Below are 21,645 nucleotides of genomic sequence, written 5' to 3' on the forward strand. Positions count from 1 at the left end.
CGCTGTGCGCGGGATGGGGCGGCGGAGCGGCTCCGTCTGCGGCCCCGGGCGGGAATGCCGCTCCGCTGCCCGCCGCGACCTCGGGCTCCCACCGCGGAGCCACGCGCCGGCAGCTGCGCTTCGACACCGCGGATGGACGCCGCGTGCTCCGCGTCCGCTCCGGGTTTGACCCGTCCCGAGGAACCGAGATCTGCGGCAGAGCTCAGGGGAGACCTCATCGCTCCTGCAGCTCCTGAGAGGAGTTGGGGTGGGAGGGGGCGGCCTCTGCTCCAGGTGACAGCGATGGGACGAGAGGTGACGGCCTCGCGCAGCGCAGGGTCGGGGTGGGGAACGGGAGACATTCCCTCTCCCGAGGAGCGGCGATGCGTGGGCACGGGCTGCCCAGGGGTCACTGTGCCAGGAGCCGGGCACTGCACACACTGGCCCTGTACGGCCTCACCTCGGGGCTGCAGTGGGGTCCTGCCGGCCCCGGGCCCTCCTGGCGCTTTGCGTCTCCTCTTGGTGGATTTTCCCATTCTGGAGATGTTCTGTGCGGTGTCTGGAGGTCGTTCAGCTCCCGAACCTGAGCTCGGAAACGTCATCACAGGGAACTCATGGTAAAGGGAAGGTGTGAGGGCCTGGCTCAGCGGTAGTGCAGGGATTGCTCCTGGTGAATCTGAGGCAACAAAGGGAAGGCAAGTGGTTTGATAGAAAGGTTTCCTGTTCTGATCTGTGTGTGACACTCCGGCTGAGCCTTCTGTGCTGCAGCACACGGGGATGTGTTTGTTGCCGCCGTGGCTGTTGGGGGTTTAATGGCGGTGGTGCAGCAGTACAGGTCTGGGAGCGCTGTGCGGGAACACAGCAGAGCTGCGCTTTGTGGGTAACGCTGAGGGGATGAGGATTGGGGTCATGGAGCCAGAATATCTCGAGTTGGAAGGGACCCAAGAGCATCACCAAGTCCAGCTCCCTGTTGCCTTCGCCTTTGCTTTGTCGCTGCTTTGCAGATATCCCAGAGACACCTTACCCTTTGCTGCTGTCTGCCCCAGGGCATTGTGGCTCTGCTGCGGGATGGTTTAACAGCTTCACCTGGGGAGGGCTCCCCAGTCTGCTCCCATGGAGCTGCACGTGGCACCAGACCGGGTGGGATGGGAGAGGTTCAGACTGTGTGGAAGGGGGGTGCTGTCCTGGTGATGAGGACTGCCAGGCTGTGGAGCGCGTTGTCCTGAGAAGCTTTGCTGATTCCAAGCTTGAATGGAAGGGCCAAAACCTGACTAGAAAACACTCTGAGCAACCTGGTTTGATCCTGCTGATGCTGCTTCGATATAAGGGTGGGCTGGAGACCACCTGGGCTCCCTTCATCTGCATTACTTTGTGCTTTTGTGAGTCTGCTCCTTGGGAGTCAAGGAGCACGGGAGGAATGAGCTACATCTTCCTTGCAAAAACCAAGAGGAGGAGCAAGAGCAGCACGGCGTTTGCCAGCACTGTGTTGTTGTGGGAAAGAAATGTAGATCACGTGAATCAGGAGTGCTTTAAAGTGCTATAAAGAAACCAGAAATATGCTGTCATTAAGCATGTTTTAAAGATAGAACACTGAAAGTAAAAGCGAGGGCAATGTAACCATGAAATTCATAGAGTCACAGAATGGTTTGAGGTGGAAGGGGCCCTTAAAGGCCGCCTGGTCCCACTCCCTGCAGTGCACAGGGACACCCACAGCTCCAGCAGTGCTCTGCCCTGACCCTGGGAAGGACACGTACAGCTGCAGCTAAGAGGAGCATTGAGCCAAGTAGGTCTCAGAGTGTACGCTTGCCTGCTGTTAACCTGAGTTGCGACATTTTTTACCCATGAGAGAAAGAAGTGAGATGCTGAGACAATAAATGAAGTTTGTGCAGAGAGCACAGGGGAGAATGAATGCTCATGATTGATTTGAGAAACTCTGCGCTGGGATTGTCTTCTCCTTCCCACGTATGAGTCACTGCATTGGTATTGTGTCTTTCTCCAAAAATCTTGATGAGTTTCTCTGTGTGGGAATGAATGAAAGTTATGATACAAACGTTTATTTTGCGTTGCAGAGTTCGGCGTCCATTTGGCAGAGCTGACAGTGGATCCGCAGGGAGCCCTGGCCATCCGGCAGGTGAGCTCCCCGCTTTCGTTCTTGCAAGCAGCGCTGCTTGGGCCCGGTCAGCCTGGTGCTGGGCAGTGGGGTGCTGGCTGTGGGCAGTGGGCAGCGGGTAGGCACTGACAGCAGAAGCCCTCTTCTCTCTGCCGCAGCTTTTGCTGTCGGTGTTTTCCTCCTTGAAAAGGAGGGTTAGGTTCTGTGTTTCTGAGGTCACGATGTGGTCCGCACCTCGCGCTCTTTTAGAGGTGAGAAGTAGCGGCCTTCTGGTGGCAGTGCTGCGTGGGCCGTCGCTGTGCCGGGAGTGGCCATCGGTTCAGCTTTTTACTGCTGTGGCTTTTTCAGCAGTTTGACAAAGACTTGCATTTTGGTAACAACAGCGTGATGGGATGGAGGGCTGAGCAAGCGGGTCGGGGATGATGCTTGCCATGGTTGTGAGATTTGTTCCTGATTTGTGACCTCTCTTCTAACGCAGCTAGCATCCGTCATTTTGAAACAATACGTGGAAACTCACTGGTGTTCTCAGTCAGAAAAGTTTAGACCTCCAGAGACCACAGAGAGGGTAAGGTTTTGCTTCGTGTTTCCTGATTTAAGATGCTTTATCCGTCAAGAATATTAACAGGTTCCCTGAAATAGATCTTGTGAGTGGTACCCCAGAAGTGCTGCCCTTTTTCCTTCTGTCCCTTCGGGGCTGGGTGCTTAGTTCTCCTTCACCCAAATCTTCCAAAGAAAGTGAACACGGGCCCTGACTCTGGAACTGGCATTTGTCTCAACGAACCCTGGATGTCCTCCTTCCATGCCTACATCCTATCTCGTTGCAGCTCTGAGCTGGGAAGGCAGTTACTGTGTGCCTGCCTGAGGGCTCTGCATGAAGAGAGTGCTGCATTACCACGCACCCAGCAGCTTTCCCTAAAAAGAAACACAGAAAGCAGTCTGCAAGGTTTAGTCGTCTCCTCGGTGTTCGTTTTGTAAACCTGACGTTGAATCTGTATCAGGATACGGTTGCAGATTCGATAACTTAGTTTTGAGTAGCTTGCCTCATGACTGGGGATGTGTGATGTGTTTTGCTAAATGCTGTTGTTCTCTACAGGCAAAAGTTGCTATTAGAGAGCTCCTACCCAATGGGCTGAGAGAATCCATCAGCAAAGTGCGCTCGAGTGTTGCCTACGCAGTGTCAGCGATCGCCCACTGGGACTGGCCCGAAGCCTGGCCTGAGCTCTTCAACCTCCTGATGGAGATGCTGGTTAGTGGAGACGTGAACGCGGTGCACGGAGCCATGAGAGTGCTGACAGGTACGTGTGCGGGGCTGCCCGAGGAGGTGCTGTGGGCTTTTCCTTACCCGAGCGTTCTGTCCCTTTGTACTGCAAATTGAGCTCGAACTTGCTGCAAATTAAGCTCGAACTTGCTGTGTCTGCTCTGCGGGGCTCGATGCCTGCGGGTGCTGGTGGGAGCTGGGCAGGAAGCGCAGTGTCGGGCGCTGTGCCGCGGGCTGCAGCCCCACAGCTTTGTAGCTCCCTGCTTTCAGATAGCTGCCATTTTCAGCGTGACATTTTTCTGCTGTCCCTCAGGGATTGCCATGGGTAGGCCAGCCAGCGCTGGTCTAGGCAAGCATGAAGCAATGCGTTCCCTCAGCATTCTCTGTGGTGTTGTTATGGTTCATTTTCTCCTAAGAAATTCCCTTGCTTTTTTGTTTTGCAGAGTTCACGCGGGAAGTGACGGACACGCAGATGCCGCACGTTGCTCCTGTTATTCTTCCAGAGATGTACAAAATCTTCACAATGGCTGAGGTATAATCTCCACTCTTAAATGGGTACTGAATTGCATTGGTGGGAATGTTTCTTGGAGCAGAGAAACAGCCGATGTGTACTATGCCATGGAGAGACTTGAAGTGTTTCCTCTGTGCTGTGATAATTCGTGGCAGCTAATGCTTCAACCAAAATGTTGAAGCCAATAATGAAATAAAAAGGAATCAAATAAAGCAGAAAATAAATATATCTTAAAAATATCTGGTATTCCCTATCTGTTGTTTTCCAGGTGTATGGTATTCGCACGAGGTCGCGTGCGGTGGAGATATTTACCACGTGTGCCCATATGATCTGTAACATGGAGGAACTGGAAAAGGCAAGAGTTTAACCTACCCTACAACACGTGTTGAATGGAAACGAAGGGAGGCTCTAAATCATCGTTAATATGAAAACGAAACGCAGGAGAATTACAGACTGCCAGATGTAGTTCTGGAGGAGCAGGTGTAATTTCCTGCACACAGAGTGGCTAGCTCCCTCGTCTCCATGCGTGCCTTGATGCTGTGGCTTGGTTTCCATAACTGAGTCTAACAGATGTGCAGGGACAGCTTGTTGAGGGGGTCAGCCTGGGGAGGAGGTGGGGTACAGCCCCTCTGGAAATCCCTGGCGGAGCTTCCAGTGGCCAGGTGGGTGTCAGGCAGCTGTACACACATATCAATCTGTCGAGCCCTGAGTACTTGTTCTATGGAAGCGGCCTCGATGAGCGGCTGTGCCAGCACTCCCAGGCACCGAATAGCTCTCTTCAGCTTTCTGAAGGTGGGAATGAGTGACCCTTACTTTAGTGTCTGGCTTACTAATCTGTGCTGAGTGTCTGCTGTTTCCTTCCTGTCTGCACAGAGGGATTTGGGGCAGACTTTTGGGGAGCTCTGATAGTTACGGCATGTCCCAGCTGCACTGCAAGGTTACCTGCAGAGTGATGTGCTGCCAGGACCCGAAGGACAGCAGTAGCTCCCTGCTGTCTTGTTCCGGGGGGGCTAAAAGTGTCCTTTGCATTATATACAATTTCTTTTTAAAGTCAAATTTCAAGACACAATCCTTGTATAAATCGCTAATGTGATATTTCATGGTTGATTAGACTTAGATATGTCATGACAGTGATAATTCTCAATATAAGTATTTTTGTCCGTTACTCCTTGCTCGGCCAAGCTCTGTTGTGGGTTGCTTTGACATTTGGCAAAACGCCGTGTTTTCCTCGGAGGACTCATGGCAGTGCTCTTCAGGGCAGCTGCTGGTTCTGTGCTGACCATGAGCTTGTTTGGCTGAGAGCAGGCTGGCCCTAGTGCTTTCCTGTCAGACATGGAGATCTGTTACCTGGAACTCACCTCTGCTTGCACTGATTTTTCACCAGGGTGCAGCCAAGGTCCTGATATTCCCTGTGGTGCAGCAGTTCACAGAGGCCTTTGTTCAGGCCCTGCAGATGCCTGATGGTCCCACATCAGACAGTGGATTTAAGATGGAAGTCCTGAAAGTAAGTTGATTAACACCGATAGGAGATGACCAAACACAGAAACACTGCCAGATGTGCTGGAAAACTGAGAAGCTCAGGTGTTGCGTGTCGCTTCTCCTGACACTGCCTGCATTACGAGTTGTGAAGCTTTCTGGCTCCCAGTGCCACACAGTTCTGAAATACAGAATTGTCCCTGCTCTGAAGATGCATGTCTCTGTGTGTGTCTTTGTGCCTTACTGATCGAAGCCCCATGGATAATAATGTGGAGTTACTGTAAACGAGCATAAAGTTTTTCATAATGATTAGCTTTGCTCCGGAGCCACAAAATTAAATGCTGGACTGTGCAGGAGGATGCTGTTGTGTTATTCAGAACAGCAGCTGTTGAGTTCCGTGTTGTGGAACTGGTTTTCGTGGCCCTGTTAAAGGCAGCAGCACTGCACTCTGTTACCACATCCCATTGCTTCCCCTGCTGTTGCCTCCCCTCAGTGAGGGGTGCGGTGCTGTAGAAGCAGTAGGAGCCATTGCTGGGTGGCAGCAGGCTTTCTGTGGGGGAGCAGTGTTCTGGCTGGGGGCTCAGGGCAACTGATGATTTTGTCACTTACGGGTTCCAAGCTAATAGCAAGTTTGGGGTTATCTCCATTGGTAATGGAAGTGCAGCCTGTGAGCTGGGTTTTGGTGGTCGTCCCTTCTGATTGCTGCTCTTTGCCCTTCCAGGCTGTGACGGCCCTGGTGAAGAACTACCCGAAGCACATGGTTTCCTCAATGCAGCAGATCCTGCCCATTGTCTGGAACACCCTTACAGAGAGTGCTGCCTTATATCCTTTGCAGTGAATGCTTTTAACTAGAGTAGAACAACCCAAACTATCTTGTGCCCAATAAGGACTTGAGCGTGGCTGGAGGGTGTGAGGGCTGGAGTAGTCCACCACGACCAGCGATGCAGGAATCTGTTGTGTGGATTCTGTGGGTATTTCTGTTGCTCCACTGGGCTCCATGAAGTTCCTTTTGGCCTGAGTCAACTCTGATAAATGATGGGAGCACCCACACGGTGCTGGTTGTGGCCAACCTCTGCGTTCCCGTTCCCTCTGGTGCTCTTCAGTGAAAATTGCCTTCTTAAAACAGTGCCTGGTAGTGATGTAAGGACTTCAAAGGAGACCCTACCTTATCCCTTGCTGCAGCAGTGGTAAGGACTGGTTACTCTTGCTGCTGAAGCTGAATTTGATTTGCCTTTTAAATGTTATCACTTAGTCATTAGCTGAGCAATCTACAATGTTAAAGAGATGTTCTGCTGGTAGTTTTCGTGGCACATGCAAACTGACAAGCCAGATCTCTCCATGTCATTAATCCAGAAGTAGCTTTTTTAGCCTTTTATAGTCAGGCGTTGATCTGCAGAGTACTGAGCCTTGTTTGTAGCCTTCTCTGATTTTTTTCTTTCGCATTGGCAGCAAGGCCACGCTGCTGCTCTGATAACGTGGGAGTTGACTGAGTTTTTCCTCTGCAAGTTAACAAGCACGGCTGCTCTGGAGATCACAGATCTGGACCTTTTCATACCAAAGCTGGCTGCATGGTGTTTTGTTTCACAGTCCTACCACTGTTTGTTTGTTTTAAAGGCACCTGTTAAAACACGAGGAACAATTTGTCTCGTTCCTGCTGATGTATTTCTCCCACTCCAGTTCTCACTCCCACTGCAGCTCTGCTGGCAGCTGAGCAACATCATTTTTTTGCTTGTGAAAGGAGCATCTTGTCCTTCCTTCCCTCATGTTTGCTCTGGCATGTGTTGCATCTATCAATTCCCAATCCCAAAAGAAAGTTCCTTCCTCTCCGTGCCTGGTTAACTTTGTGCTGCTGCCGTGGCTCCTTCCCCCTGGGCAGCACTGAGGTGTTGAACGGGCTCCTTGTCCTGGGAAGGCTGAGTCTGAGTGGTTCCGTTCTGGCAGAGCTGTGGTGTGGGTGAACTTCTGGCTTTCCGGGGAGGATTTGGTGTGCACACGTGGAGTTGTCCCAGGGCGCTCTCAGGTGATGGAGGAGTGGTTCTGCAGCTGGCAGCGTGCAGCCAGGAATTCCTAGGGCTCGTCTTCTGTTCAAAGTGCAGCACTGTGTGCAAGCACGTGTTCCCTCAGAAAGAAAACATTATTGGGGATTTTAATTCCTGTTAGATGTGGCTTCTTAGAAACGTGCGTGTTTACTTAACTCCATCTACTTATGTGAGAACAGAAGTAAATTATACGGAAGAGGTGGAGGATCCTGTGGATTCTGATGGTAAGAACTTGAACTGCACTTTGGAGTCCTCCTTTGAAGAGGAATGGACTTACCTAAATATTACTGTTGTCAAAACAGTTGCAGAAACACCTCGGGAGTTCATGCTTAATGTACATTTACAGTGTTGGAAAGAAGTGATGGACGCTGTTCTAAGTTTCATGTGGCTGTGATCAGTGAAGCTGCATAACTTAAGGTTTCTAACGACTCAAGGAGTGAGTTTTGCAGCCATTTTGAGGTAAAATTAATGGGACAAAGGAGAACCAAATAGGTTTTATTTTGGGCTTGGTCAGTTTTAATGAGGGGTGTGCAGTGATGTGGGAAGAGAGCAGAAGGTGATCGAGTCAGAGTCCTGCCAGGGCTGCTGCTGCCCTTGCTAATCCAGGAGCAAGAGCAGCCATTGCCCCTTCAGACAGCCTAACAGTCTGTGATTATATTTGACACGCGTTTACACTTCTGTGTATGTTAGCATTTTGAGTCATGGTCCTTTTTTTTTCACTTCTTCGTTCAGGTGAAGTATTGGGATTTGAAAACCTGGTGTTCAGCATATTTGAGTTTGTTCACGCCTTGTTGGAAAACAACAAATTTAAGAGCACAGTGAAGAAGGCTTTGCCAGAGCTGATCTACTACATCCTTCTCTACATGCAGATCACAGAGGAGCAGGTGAGCAAGTTTGTCTGGTGTAGGAAGTAAATGAGATAAGAGATTTAAACCAATTAATGTCCTAGGAAGTGTTTCCGTGCATGGAAGCTGCTGTAAGCTAACGTGGTTACTTAGGGACGTGGTTCAGCGGCTGCTTTGTTGGTCGGTGGGCGGTTGGACTGGATGATCTTAGAGGTCTTTTCCAACCTTTATGATTCTGTGCTGTTCCATCAATTTATCGTGCCATCAAAATGTTCCTATCAATAGTATCATGTGTGCAGCAGTGAAAGAACGTGCTGTGAAAATGAAGGTTACCAAACTGAAAGGGATAGGCACGCTGCTGTGGTAGTGAAAGGATCGTGCAGGTGGTGTGACGTAGTTTTTACAGTTATTCTTTGTGCTTCCAGGTCTCCCAAGCCTGAAAGCCATCTTCTGTTTGTCTTCTTTAGGTAGGCATGCGTAAAAACAGGCACACTGTTAGAGCTTCATCTGCTTCTCCCATTCCTCATCTATAATAAAGCTGTGTGGCATTGATTCCAGCTCAGTCGTGAGTTTGTCAAACTGATTTTGTATGAGGAGCAGAAGAGCAAGATGAGCTCAGGGCAGAGAGGGCCTCTCCTTTTCAAAGGCTTCTGAAAGCAGTTGTGCAGAACCTGAGTTATTGGCAACAGAAAAACTCCCCTTTATCCTTATTCTAAATGAGTTATCCACCCTTTCTTGTCGTATTTCTGTTTCAGATAAAGGTTTGGACTGCAAATCCCCAGCAGTTTGTGGAGGATGAAGATGATGATACTTTTTCCTATACAGTGAGGATTGCTGCTCAAGATCTGTTGCTGGTATGAAAAATGTTTCATGTTTAGAAGCAACCAAAGTAATGAGAACACTACATTCAGCTTCATGTAGGGCATTTGGAGGAAAGTGATTTTAAAAGTCAGTACAATTAAAGGTTATTATTTCCTTCTGCACAGGCTGTGGCTGCTGATTTCCAGAACGAGAGTGCAAGCGCTTTGGCTGCAGCAGCCACGAGGCACTTACAGGAAGCTGAGCAGGCCAAGAACAGCGGCGCTGAGCACTGGTGAGGAGATGGGGCCGCAGGGAGCAGCAGGGCTAGCAGGGCTGGGTTCTCTAGTACTGAGGGCAGCACAAGTCGGTCACACGATCTTTTTGTGGCACTGCTGCTGATGGGCGAGGATGACATCTGAGAACTGATTAGAAAAAGAAAGAGAGTACGGGATTTCTCGAGCCAGATGCAGAAACCTTCCCGTGGAGCCTTGCAGCAGGTGTGTGTCCCAGGCTCCTTCCTTCCACGCCCTGACTGACGGTTCCTTAGAGCATGTTGCTGTAAGCTGTTGCTGGTTATACGTGATCCAAAGAGACATCAGCTGTACCTTCACTTGCTGCTCAGTTAGGTGGGCTCAGAATTTCAGGCATCTCTCTCAGTGTTTCTGCACATAGAATAATCAAGTGAGATGCAGTTGGAGGCTGCAGAACAAATCCTTCAATCCTGCAGAACAAATTTATTCATTTATTTATTCTGGAGGGGAAAAAGCGGTACAAGCAGCAACCCAGTTTAACCCAATTTAACCCAAAATGTGCAAAGCGACTGAGGATGCTGCCTGTCCTGCGTGAGTTTCCGAGTCCCCACATTGCAGAGCTTTGTGAATGTTCATTTGTTTCTGCTTCAGGATCAAGCAGGTAATTGTGTCAGCTTGGACAAAAGATCTAAATGGTTTTCCTTCAAATTCTTGATTTATTTGTTGAGGTGATGGTGGAAAAGCCTAAAAGCATCTGGATTCTTCTACAGGTGGAAAATACACGAGGCTTGTATGCTGGCCCTGGGCTCTGTGAAGTCCATTATTACAGACAGCGTGAAGAACGGCCGAATACATTTTGATATGCACGGCTTCCTGACCAACGTTGTTCTTGCAGACCTCAACCTTTCAGGTACGCCAGCCCTGGCGTTAATCGAGCAGCTGCTGAGAGCCAGACCTTGGAAACTTCTCACAAGTGCAAGTGTCTGCAGTGTGCGTGTGCTGTTGTGGAGTGCAGCTGTGCACATTGTACGTGTGGGAGCATAGGTTTCAGCTTCAAAGTAAAAGATGCAGGGGGATAGAGAACACCAAGACAGCCTGAAAAGATGAGAATATTTTCAGCCTGAAAAGGCAGGAGGGTGAAGTGTAGGAGAAAGGTTCCTCACACCTCGATAAGTGTGGGACAGGTGAGTAGGGAATGAGCGTTTGCTGTTTCTCTGCTGCTGCTGAACACGATGTTCTGTGGCTGCAAGGCAATGGCTGAAACTCGAAAGCAGTCTGTGACAGATCACTGCATACATGTTCTGTTTTCCTCATCTCCCATAAGCTTCTGCTATTTGCTCTTGGGGACAGAACATTGAGCTACACCAATAGGAACTGCTGGAAAAGCCTCCATTCTCTTCCTCTGTTCTGGTGATCAGTAAAGTGCGTGTTGCTGTATTGATGCACAAATTCCAGTGTCCGTAGTTGAGGGAAGAAGTCATTGTAGACAAATGAGGAGTTGAAGAAAATAGACTGGATTCTGCCTGGCAACGAGCGCTGGCTGAGTGCTGTCTCCTGTGTAGTCATTTAACTGCTTTCCTGCTGGGGTGGCAGCGTTTGGGTGACGGATGGAAGCAGCTCTAACTTCAGATTCGTGCAGCTTCCTCTGAAAGCTCAGTTCTGTTGGTTCTCTTTGTTTTAGTGTCTCCTTTTCTCCTGGGCCGGGCTCTCTGGGCCGCCAGCCGCTTCACGGTGGCCATGTCCCCAGAGCTCATCCAGCAGTTCCTGCAAGCTACGGTCAGCGGCCTGCACGAAACCCAGCCGCCTTCTGTCCGGATCTCTGCAGTCAGAGCTATCTGGGGGTAAGCAAATGCTAAGATACTCCAGAGCCCAGGGGTCCGTGTTGTAAATTACATTTGTAAAGCTGGCACATTAAAATCTGAAATTTCTGTACAGGCTGTGGGAGTAATTGCATGGAGTGAACTAAGTGTCAGCGTGAAAAGTGTAAGCGAGCAGGTTCAAAGCAGGATAACTCTGATAAGGGATAAGAAGTGGAGATTTAAGGTTGCCTACAGTACAAATAGAAGCAGAACTAGGTGGTGATGACAAGCATGGAAATGAAACCAAGGTTAGTGCTGCGCAGACACAAATATGACTCAGTAACAGTTATCCTTGTGGGACAGATGAGGGCAATAAAGAATGTTGTTGTTTTTTTTCCCCTAGTTACAAGAAGAAGGAGGGAAGATCTGCTGTATAGATTCAAAAGTGAAAACTGAAAATTAGTTATTTAAACACACACACATACACCCTCCCCCAAACCAAGTTGTCTTCCATTTGCACTGAGAGGATGATGAATAAAGGCAGAGAGTTACTGTTTCATTACTACTGAAACTGTTTATGCTTCCCTCGCTCACCTGTAGTAATGTTAATTAAAACCTTTGCAAGCAGTGACACTTGCTCAAACTGCTTTTTTCCTTAACTTCCTCCATTGGTGGGCAGCTCTAAAGAGAGAATTGTTACTAAGAAGCCCTGGAAGCTTGTTTCAGAACTGTAGATTTTAGCATCACCTGGCTCAGCTCTGCTTCTGTGAGCTGTCAGGGGTGGAGTGAGGAAGAGATGTAATTGAGAGATGGAGGAAGAAGTGTCCTGATGGGGAGAAGTGCAAGAGGAGGCAGCTTATAGCAGAGCGGGTGGGATGAAATATCCATGTATCTGTAAGCTAGTGTTACATATATAAAACACTTCAGTACATTGTGTGTGTGTTTTTGTATCGTGTCCAGCTACTGTGACCAGCTGAAGATCTCTGAGAGCACCCATGTGTTGCAGCCTTTCCTTCCCAGCATTCTTGATGGGCTGATCCACTTGGCAACGCAGTTCAGCTCCGAGGTCCTCAACCTGGTGATGGAGACGCTGTGCATTGTGTGCACGGTGGACCCGGCTTTTACAGCGAGCGTGGAGAACAAGATCTGCCCCTTCACAATCGCCATCTTTCTGAAGTACAGCAATGGTATGTGTTCGTTACGTTGTCGAAGCATGGTTGGTTTTGCTAATGAATCCTGATCAGGATTATGACTGTGCTGAAAACGTAATTAGTCATAATTGAATGAACGTTGATTCGTACTGCAAAGCTAGAAGGGAAAGTACTGCTTTGCCAGTTTGATACAGTGGTAGCAAAAACTGAGATGTGTTTGTTAGTATGTTTTAGTAAATGGTGCTTTCTCTCTCCAGATCCAGTTGTTGCTTCTCTTGCCCAAGATATCTTTAAGGAGCTAGCTCAGATAGAAGCCTGCCAGGGTCCAATGCAGATGAGGCTAATACCAACTCTTGTCAGCATCATGCAGGCCCCTGCTGACAAGATCCCAGCAGGGCTTTGTGCAGTAAGTGCTATAGTGGTACCTGGTCTGAGCTGGGGCTGGTTCCCTGTCCTTTAACGTAAAGGATGGCTGGTCTGCAAAGAGTAGGAAGGTTCTTTAAACTGCTTTTGAACAATGACTTCTGTGTTTGGTAGATTTGTCTTTGTGGAGAGAAGGCAAAGTGCAGGTGGGGGGAGGTGTTTCCAAAAGTGATCTGTTTCTGTGGACTTCCTCCAGTCTCTGCAGTATATCCCTAGCTGTTCTGCTTTGACATAGTCAAGTTTCACCAGTGTCAGTCTCTCCTATACGGTGGAATGTTCTCCAGCAGAACACATAACTACTCCTTGCATTTTTTTCTGAGACATATTCTAATTTATATGTTACATGTGTAAGTTGCTGGAGATAAACTGTACACATTTGTTGTTTCTCTAAAAAGTCCACCCAGAAAAGATTGAGCAGTGACTCTATAGAATGATTGCATGGAATTAAGCCCATAAATATCTTAATCAAAATGCTTATAATCTGCCTATTGATTGGTATTGCTGCAACCGTTGCCAGTAGGTGATGAAAATAAATATAGATCAAGATAAAAATGGAACGAGTCAACCAGAACAATTCTCTGGTTGCTCTGATCACTGTGTCAGGATAATGTACGTCCCTGTGGAGCTGTTTACCACATTGAGTGGTTTTACACCGCTCTTAATGTTTGCTCTGCCTTGGGAACTTCACAGTGCACAGCACCATGTGTCCATGGCAATTACTGTGGCTTTGGATGCGTGACTTTTTAAATGAATAAAACACTGTAGTGTCTAAAGTCAAGATGTGATGCTAGCACTGGGTCACATCTCTCCTGTTCATGACTTTGGTGCTTGCAGTGCTGACTTTGTGTACCGTGGCTGCTGTCGTAACAGTGCTTTTGTTTGTGGTTTCCTTTCAGACTTCTATTGATATATTAACCACAGTTGTGAGGAACACAAAACCTCCTCTGTCCCAGCTCCTCATCTGCCAAGCATTCCCTGCAGTGGCTCAGTGCAGCCTGAACACAGATGACAATGCTACCATGCAGGTAATGCTGTAGGGAGTGGTAAGAGCTGCAGGGATACATGAGTTTGAGAGAGGTAACCAAATAAGACAGTTGGCAAAGCCTTTGAGGGAGCCCAGGCTTTGCTTGCCAGTAGCTACGTCATCAGCTCCTCGGGAGGCTCTGCTGCCTCCACTTCATCATTAAAGCATTGCTGTTCAGGGACCTGCAATGACTTCTGCTGAGAGCATTCTGTAATTTGGAGGATTGGAGTGAACAGAGCGGCAGCCTTGACCTGTTTTTTTTTTTCCTATTTTAAGGCTCTGGAGCACGTAAAAACTCGTTGCTTTTCTTCCCCCATAATAATACTCATGACATCTAGGAATGGCAGAGGCTGTCTGCAAGGAATGCTCTCAGGCATGGGGAAGCAGAACCTCCTGCATCTTGCTTCTAGTGGGAAGGGGAGGATAGACTTCTTTTTGGTTGATTCACATACTGGCTGGAGGGAGGGCAAGGATTCAGCTCACAGGGGTAGTGCTGATCTGAGCTGTGCTTGTTAGCAGCTCTGCTGTTACCTGATGATGGCTTTAGAAAGGGAAATTCCAAAGGAATATCTTTCTCTTACAGAATGGTGGCGAGTGCCTGCGTGCGTACGTCTCAGTGGCATTGGAGCAGATTGCACAGTGGCACGACGAGCAAGGCCACAATGGGTTGTGGTACGTGATGCAGGTGGTGAGCCAGCTTCTAGATCCAAGGACCTCGGAGTTCACTGCTGCCTTTGTGGGCAGGCTGGTCTCCACTTTAATTTCCAAAGCAGGGAGTGAGCTGGGAGAGAACTTGGACCAGATCCTGAGAGCCATCCTGAGCAAAATGCAACAAGCAGAGACGCTCAGTGTGATGCAGGTGAGCAGACCGGGAGCCCAGGAGGGTGAGAAGAAGTGCTGGGAAAAGAACCTGCAGAGTCTCTGGAGTGGGGCAGCTTTCCCCTGAGGAAGCCCATGGAGATGCCCTCAGCCTGGAGGCTGATGTTTGGTCCTGGTCTGTAGGAGCTGGACTGTAAATCTATGCCTTGCAAATACCTTTCTAAAACTTGCAGTTCAAAATGCATTCAAAAAAGGAGAAGTGCTGCTGTGTTACAGTGTGATGGTTGGGAGATGTGGTCTTCTGGTGGTGATGGCATGCCCCTGGGGTGGAGAATATGGATTCTGGCTTTGGACAAGCAACTTCTGTGCCTTAGCTTGGTGATGGGACACATGTTGTGTATGTGTGCGTTCCAAGCTCTTTGTGCCCAGGGCTGTGTGTACAGCGTTGGACTGCTGAGCAGGCAGGGGTACCTGCAGCACCTGGCTGTTGCCGTGTGATATTTTTGGTGGGCAGAAGCCTCTGCAGCCTCTTTTTTTTTTTTTTATTGTTTTTTAATCTCTGCTTTAGGAAGATTTGCTGATTTGGGGCATGGGTGTTAGTAAATGGATTCCTGACCTGTTTTTTGTGGGTGAAATATTGCTGCTGATGGTAACAGTATCCTTGCCTGCTTTTGTAGCACATTGTATCTTGCAGATGGTTTTACTTTCTTTTCCTCTTGGGGTTGGTAAGCACCATCTCCATTCCTACCGTGCACTCAATTTCTTGAATATTTGATAAAACATTTTCAGCTATTAAATTATGTACAGCTCATGTTTCCTTCTTTCCCTGGCAGTCCTTGATTATGGTGTTTGCTCATTTGGTTCACTCGCAACTGGAACCACTCCTCGAGTTCCTGTGCAGCCTCCCTGGACCAACGGGCAAGCCTGCCCTGGAGTTCGTGATGGCTGAATGGATGAGCAGGCAGCACCTGTTCTACGGGCAGTACGAAGGCAAAGTCAGGTAGGATGCTCTGGAAGCAGCACCCGTGGCTTCATGGCAGCTGGCTGATCATCCCCTTGCCATTAAACAAGCAGCGTGTGAGGGAAGGGGGAGGCGGTCCACACTTGCAGGAGTATGCCTGCGTTGGGCAAAATGAATTATTTTCCTGCACTGTCAGTTTGGTTCAGGAAGCTGTGGTCATTGGAGGGATCCCTGATGTTCCTCTGAGTGGTTCTCTCACTGCCCAGCATTTCTTTGCTGGAAAGGGGCACCCAGGTGGGAAGGGGAGTCTCAAGTGAGCACAGGACTGATTGTGGCGTTACAGTTACATGAGTGGGATGAGGGTAGTTTCTGGACATGGAATTAGAAACTGCAGTAGAAGGTGCAGGGCAGGAGATGAGTCCAGTTTCACATCTTAATGCAAAACAGGAGAAAGAGGAGAAGGCTGTAGTGCTTGTTCTTGGTGACAGCGGAGAAAACAGGGGCAGCTGACTCCTGCTCGAGGGACGTTCCCCCCGTGCAGCCCGCTGTGTCTGCCGGGCTGTTCCAGGGAATTCTGGTCCCTAATTGTCCCACTTTCTGCTCCCTAGCTCAGTAGCACTGTGTAAACTCCTTCAGTATGGCATCAACACAGATGACAAACGGCTTCAGGACATCAGGGTAAAGGGAGAAGAAATATTTAATATGGATGAGGGAATACGGACACGATCGAAATCGGCCAAAAGTAAGTTAATATTTTGCTGCCTTGTTTTTTTTTTTCTATTAGTGCATGCTGTGAAAGGCCTTAAATACCAGATCATGCAAAGCTGTGGGAGGTGTTTCCTAGAGAAGGTGCAGGTTGGCTCTTGGAAACAAATCCATTTATCATGTACGTGATGTGTGTTGGTACGTGTGTGCCAGCAAGCTCAGAGATCGTCTGGTCACAATGGCAATGGCTAACATTTGAGCACCTAAGTTAGTGCTCCCAGCTCTTTACTTGATAGGATCTTTCCTTCTGTAATTAGGGACAAACATCTTTATTAAGAGCAGCATGAACGTATCTTTTTCTTCTCTTACAGATCCTGAACGCTGGACAAACATTCCTTTGTTAGTAAAAATCTTAAAATTAATAATAAATGAACTCTCTAATGCAATGGAAGCAAATGCATCTAGACAGACCACTGCAGACTGGAGTCAAGGTAAAACGCTGCGATTGATTTTCCTCTTGGATGGCTCAAATCTACTCTGTAATCTCTTCAGAAGTGTTTGTAGTAATAAGAAACTGACAATCATAATGATTACACTATTACACCTGTAATTAGAATCCTAGAACCTTTGGAGTTGGAAGGGACACTTAAAAGTCATCTAGTCTAGTCTAGACTCCCTGCAATGAGCTGGTATAAGTAGTTAAACAAAGGTTTAAATAGTAATTCAGAGGAGGAGTCACCATGGTGGATTCTTATACCTGGAAATTATCTGGAAATTAGATTCTTATACCTGGAATTGTATCTGGGATCTGACAGTACACCAGGAAAATTGTCCTCACTTTGGTGTGTCTGGGTCTTGTTTCTTCCTCCTGAGGGATAATAATGGCTGCAGGTGTCTCCCTTCACCCCTGCAAAGCAAGGCTTTTTGCTGAACAACTGCTGGGCCTCTATGGAGCGACTGGCAGACCTGACATCTCGGGTGTTGTTCATGCCTAGAAATCCTTGTTTTCTAAACAGATGATTCGAACGATATGTGGGAGGACCAGGAAGAGGACGAGGATGAAGATGAAGGCTTAGCAGGACAGTTCTTATCAGATATTCTTTCCACAAACAAGTATGGTAAGTCACAGCTTTGAAGAGCTTACTCAAAGACAGAACAGAGTAGATGACGTTCTAGTCAAAACTTTGCTTGACAGCAGCTCAACAGAGGCGAGAGGCAAGGGGAAGGAAATGTTTCATGGGGGTTTTGTTTCCAGCAGGAGTTAGAATGCTGCGTAGGCTTCGTGCTGCTGTGAGCACAGACAGGTGTCCCTTCGAAGAGAAGGGTGGTGTGTGTGTGACCTTGGAGTGGCAGTGTCACAGCAGTGGGTGAACTTGCTCGTGGAGTGGTCTTGAAAAAGAAGTGCTGCATAAAGAAAGTGGAGCACATATATCACCTCCTTTCCTCTCCAGTTTGCATTCAGTCTTAGGAAAGAGAACCTTACAGCCTAACAGTAAGGGAGACTGCTTACGTAGCACAGAACTGGAGATGTGTCACCCTGACATAAGATCAGGGCTGAGGTGATCGTGCCCGTAACAAACTCGCTCGCCCTGTGTCCACGCGTGCTCGTCTTGCCCCTGCGTTCCCTGGGACTCCCTGTTTCACCCTTCATGTTCTGGGGTGCAGTTTTGTTTCGAACCACGGCAGTTCAGGAGCAGACATGCTGGATACAGAACTGTTTGCACAGCGGTGCTGAAGCTACGTGTGGATTTTTGGGCTTCAACAAGAGTCCGGTAGAACACTCCCTGAGATGTTTTGCTTTGTTTGTTGTTAAAACTTGCTGCCTTGCCTCTGACAGATGAGGATTACTATGAAGATGATGAAGAGGACGATCCAGATGCATTAAAGGACCCTCTTTACCAAATAGATCTCCAGGTGATGCCCTAGAATGAGGTTTTTTCATTTTAAGCAGATTTCTGTCGTTCTTTTATAAGCATTTTTTTACGTTGCACGTTAACAAAACCACCAAGCACCACTGGAAACAGATAACGGTCGTTGCCCCCAGTATATTCAGTTCTCTGAAATCACTTTGGAAGGTGTTGAGTATCCAAAGAATGCCCGGAGTTATTTTTTCGTGTTGTATCTATAATTTGTAAACGAACCAAACTTTCTCAATCAGAGTGAGGTGAGACTTCTATCCATGAGCTTCACAGCTCCTTGCTGAAATCAGAAGCAGAGTGGAGACTGGAGCTCACGTAATTCCCCGTTCCTCTTGGAGCTCCGCTCCGGTCACTGCCCTGTGCCATGCTTCACTCCTCCTTGGGAGCACCCCCCTTCCTGCTGCATCGCTCCTCTCTGCTCCCTGCAGTCCCCGTGTGTTATTTGCTGCGTGCTCACCTTTATGTTTTGATGCACGAGAGAAGCAGAATTTCCCAGGCGTGGTGATGCTGACTGGCGCTTTCTGTCTCCCTTGCAGGCGTATCTCACTGACTTCCTGCGTCAGTTTGCACAGCAGCCCTGCTATGCCATGTTTTCAGACCACCTCAATGAGAATGAAAAGCGAGTGTTGCAGGCCATTGGCATATAAACCCACTCAAGACAGCACACTGATCATATCTGAACCATGTTTCCTGGCTTATTCCATGTTTTATGATTAAACATAAAACATTCTCCGGTGTCCACCTGCTTGTTCCAGGTGGGCGATGGGCCTCGTGGCGACGCATTGAGCCTCATCTTAACAAATCTGCTAAGGGAAGGAATACTCAGAAAGCAGCAGAGACGGAAGTCTACAGAGCTTTGCACATTGGTCTCACCATGGGAGCACTTTCATTTTCCACAGTAACTTTCCAGGAAGTTCTTAGAAAAAAAGAAAAAAAAAAAAAAAGAAAAATGTGTCCTTAATATTTTTAAAAGCAAACTGTCTCTACCTGTGAAGAGGCACTTAACTGAGTTTCACACAGCACAGCCGGACGGAGAAAGGAACGGGGTCACTCACAGATTGCTTGGACGTATCTCGAGAAATTTGGAAGGTTATTCCTCTTCAGGCTCAGTAACACATACAGGGTAAATATCTTGATCCTACAGTGTGACTTCTTTTTATAGAACCATGGACTCTTTTCAGAGATGCCCGAATGGTATAGAACCTGTTTGCAGGAGTCTGGATGGGAAGCTGACAACAAAACCAGAGCGTATCTTCTTTCCTGTAGTGGATGGGGCTTTGTCGCTCAGTTTACTGCCTGGCCCCACGGGAGCAGCTCTTTACTAATGCTTTGGTGTGCACGTGCTGAAGGGAAGCTACCACTTCTCTGCTCCTGTGGCATGAGGCTGCTAAAGGCGTCGGATTTGTGGAACACGGCGAGCCACCATTTGGGGGAAGAAAACCGCTTGTATTTAACATGTGTGCTCTGTGACAGCCACTCTGAACTACTTTGCTTCCTTCACACTCCTGTGTGTATTTTTATAGAGTGGTAAAAAAAACGTTTGCAAATCGATTTACCCATAAGAACGGCGTGATGTATCTCACAACACCTCTCTGCCTTTGGTTCCCCCTTGGGGGAGATGAAAATAAAACTATTAAAATGTACCTCGGTATCCTTCTTGTGAAACAGATGTAAAAGGAAATGGCACCTGTTTCCCAACGTCACTTTTTTTAGATTTATTTCTCCCTAGGAAACTTCCCGTGTGCGCTGCCCGAGGACGCGGGGATGTGTCACAGGAGCCATGCGAACAGAATGGAGTCCTGTCATGGATGCATCTGCTGCTGCTTAAAAGGAAAAGGCTGAGCCGTGGTAGAGGTTCCTTTCTTAAGAAAGGTACTTGCTGTTCCTTTGTGGAATGATGTGCTTTGACCTCGTATCTAAAAACCTCCAAGGAGCTGGAGTAATTATGCATCTTACAGGTCCGATGTAGAGTGTAGCTTTTCACTTTTCTTACCGGGAGGGGATGATGAATTCACAAAGATGGCACAGCAGCACCTGTGGGGAAATAACTCTAAATCCTGAGGTGGCGTTGCTCCCTTCTCCCGTCAGCGCTGTGCCCGGGGCCGGGCAGGAGCCGGGAGCCCTCGGTGCTCGTGTCCCAGGAGCTCCATGAGAAGTGGAACCTGTGGGGATGATTCTTCGTGCGAGTGTGGCTTTGTCTGGACTCACCTTTGTCTAATGAGGTATAAGTTCTGATCAGGAGTTTCCATGCAGTTGCAGTATCTTTCTCTTCCCTTTTAACTCTCTGGTGTATAAGGGTGTATAACCCAGCTCTGTGCCCTGGCCTTCCCTGTGGGGGGAATGGCGCAGCTCTGTCTTCTACCTAAACGTTTTCCTTGTTGAGTTGAATTTTGTTTGAGATGTTTGTGTGTCCCTCAGCTTTCACTGGGAAGGGCCGGGACCGTCTTTGTAGCTGGCGTTCCCCCCTGGATGCCAGAGTGAGCTGTACTGCATCAAAGCAGAGAGCAAGTGTCAGCAGAGCCAGCTGAGACTCCATGTCCCATTAGAAAATGGGGGAGAAAAGAGCTGTCGGAGTTTGCCTCGTGTAGGCAGCAGGGCCCAGAAGCAGCTGTCCGTCTGTCCCTCTGTCCTCGGAGCTGAGCGGTACCTGCCATTTGGGTGCCTGGGTTGGGTTGGAGCGCACAGGGCCTCGTTCAGGTGTAGCCGGGCTGTGGGGAGCTGCTGCTGGGCTGGCTGCAGGCGGGTGAGGCTGGACGGCAGGTTTAAGCAAGATGAGAAACGGGAGCAGCCCGGCACTGCTGGGACCGTTCCCCGTCCCCAGCGGAGGAATCCAGGGAAGTCTTGGATGCTGGGCAGCAGTTTGTGCGGTGCCCGTGGGGCTCCTGGGCGTGTTGGCTGCACGTTGTGTGGCATTTCCCGTGTGCTGGGGGTGAAGCGCGTCCTGCGGAGCAGCGCGGCCCAGGGCACAGTGCTGCCCCGCGGGGCTGGGTCGGCCCGGCGGGTGCTGGGTGCAGGGCTGGCAGCGCTCGGTGAGGCTGTTCTGGCAAGAAAGGCCGTGACTGGAGCTGCGTAGCGGAGGGGCCGAACGTGTGAGAGGCGTGAAGGAGCCCGGGGTGCAGCCGCTGGTGTGCACCGCTGCCCTTCTGCTTTGCCCGCCTTCTTCCTCGCCCCGCAGCACAGTGCTGCGCCGGGCGCTGCGCCCATCCCGGGCGGTCGCTGAGGACGGCGGAGCTGCGGACACCTCAGCGTGCTCTGCGGGCGGGAAGAAACGAACCCAGGCCCCAAGGCCGCACAGCGCGGGGCGTTGGCTGCTGGCGGGGCTGGGCCGCAGGGGACGCGGCCACGTCGGTGCCCGTGGGGGTGGCGGTGTCTGCCGAGCACGGCGCGGAGCTCGGGTGGGCGCAGAGCGTAACTTACATAGGTAATAGAGCGGATGTGACTGGAATGAGACTTTATGCGTACTCACAAGTATTGTTCTTGGTAATTTTTTTATTATTATTAGCGAATAAAAGCTTTTAACGGATAAAACTGCCTTGCTTCTGCTTTTACAGGGAGCGGGCTGCAGGGCGCGGGG

General features: G+C 49.2%; 1 protein-coding gene across 1 annotated transcript; it reads left to right on the plus strand.

The window, feature by feature from the left end:
- On the plus strand, positions 2,049–19,714 carry IPO9 (importin 9; the record flags this gene model as incomplete). The annotated part of the gene is given in 23 exon segments (XM_021377022.1): positions 2,049–2,110; positions 2,568–2,654; positions 3,183–3,384; positions 3,791–3,879; positions 4,127–4,213; positions 5,243–5,362; positions 6,056–6,156; positions 7,539–7,597; positions 8,106–8,257; positions 8,974–9,072; positions 9,205–9,311; positions 10,041–10,180; positions 10,952–11,111; positions 12,030–12,256; positions 12,478–12,626; positions 13,540–13,668; positions 14,251–14,526; positions 15,320–15,486; positions 16,056–16,189; positions 16,524–16,643; positions 17,169–17,270; positions 17,990–18,066; positions 18,608–19,714. Coding segments are annotated over 23 exon segments (2,957 nt in total), but the record flags the coding sequence as incomplete, so codon positions are not given.

This window comes from Numida meleagris, chromosome 25 (assembly GCF_002078875.1).
Source record: "Numida meleagris isolate 19003 breed g44 Domestic line chromosome 25, NumMel1.0, whole genome shotgun sequence".
In the NCBI taxonomy this organism is placed as follows: Eukaryota; Metazoa; Chordata; class Aves; order Galliformes; family Numididae; genus Numida; species Numida meleagris.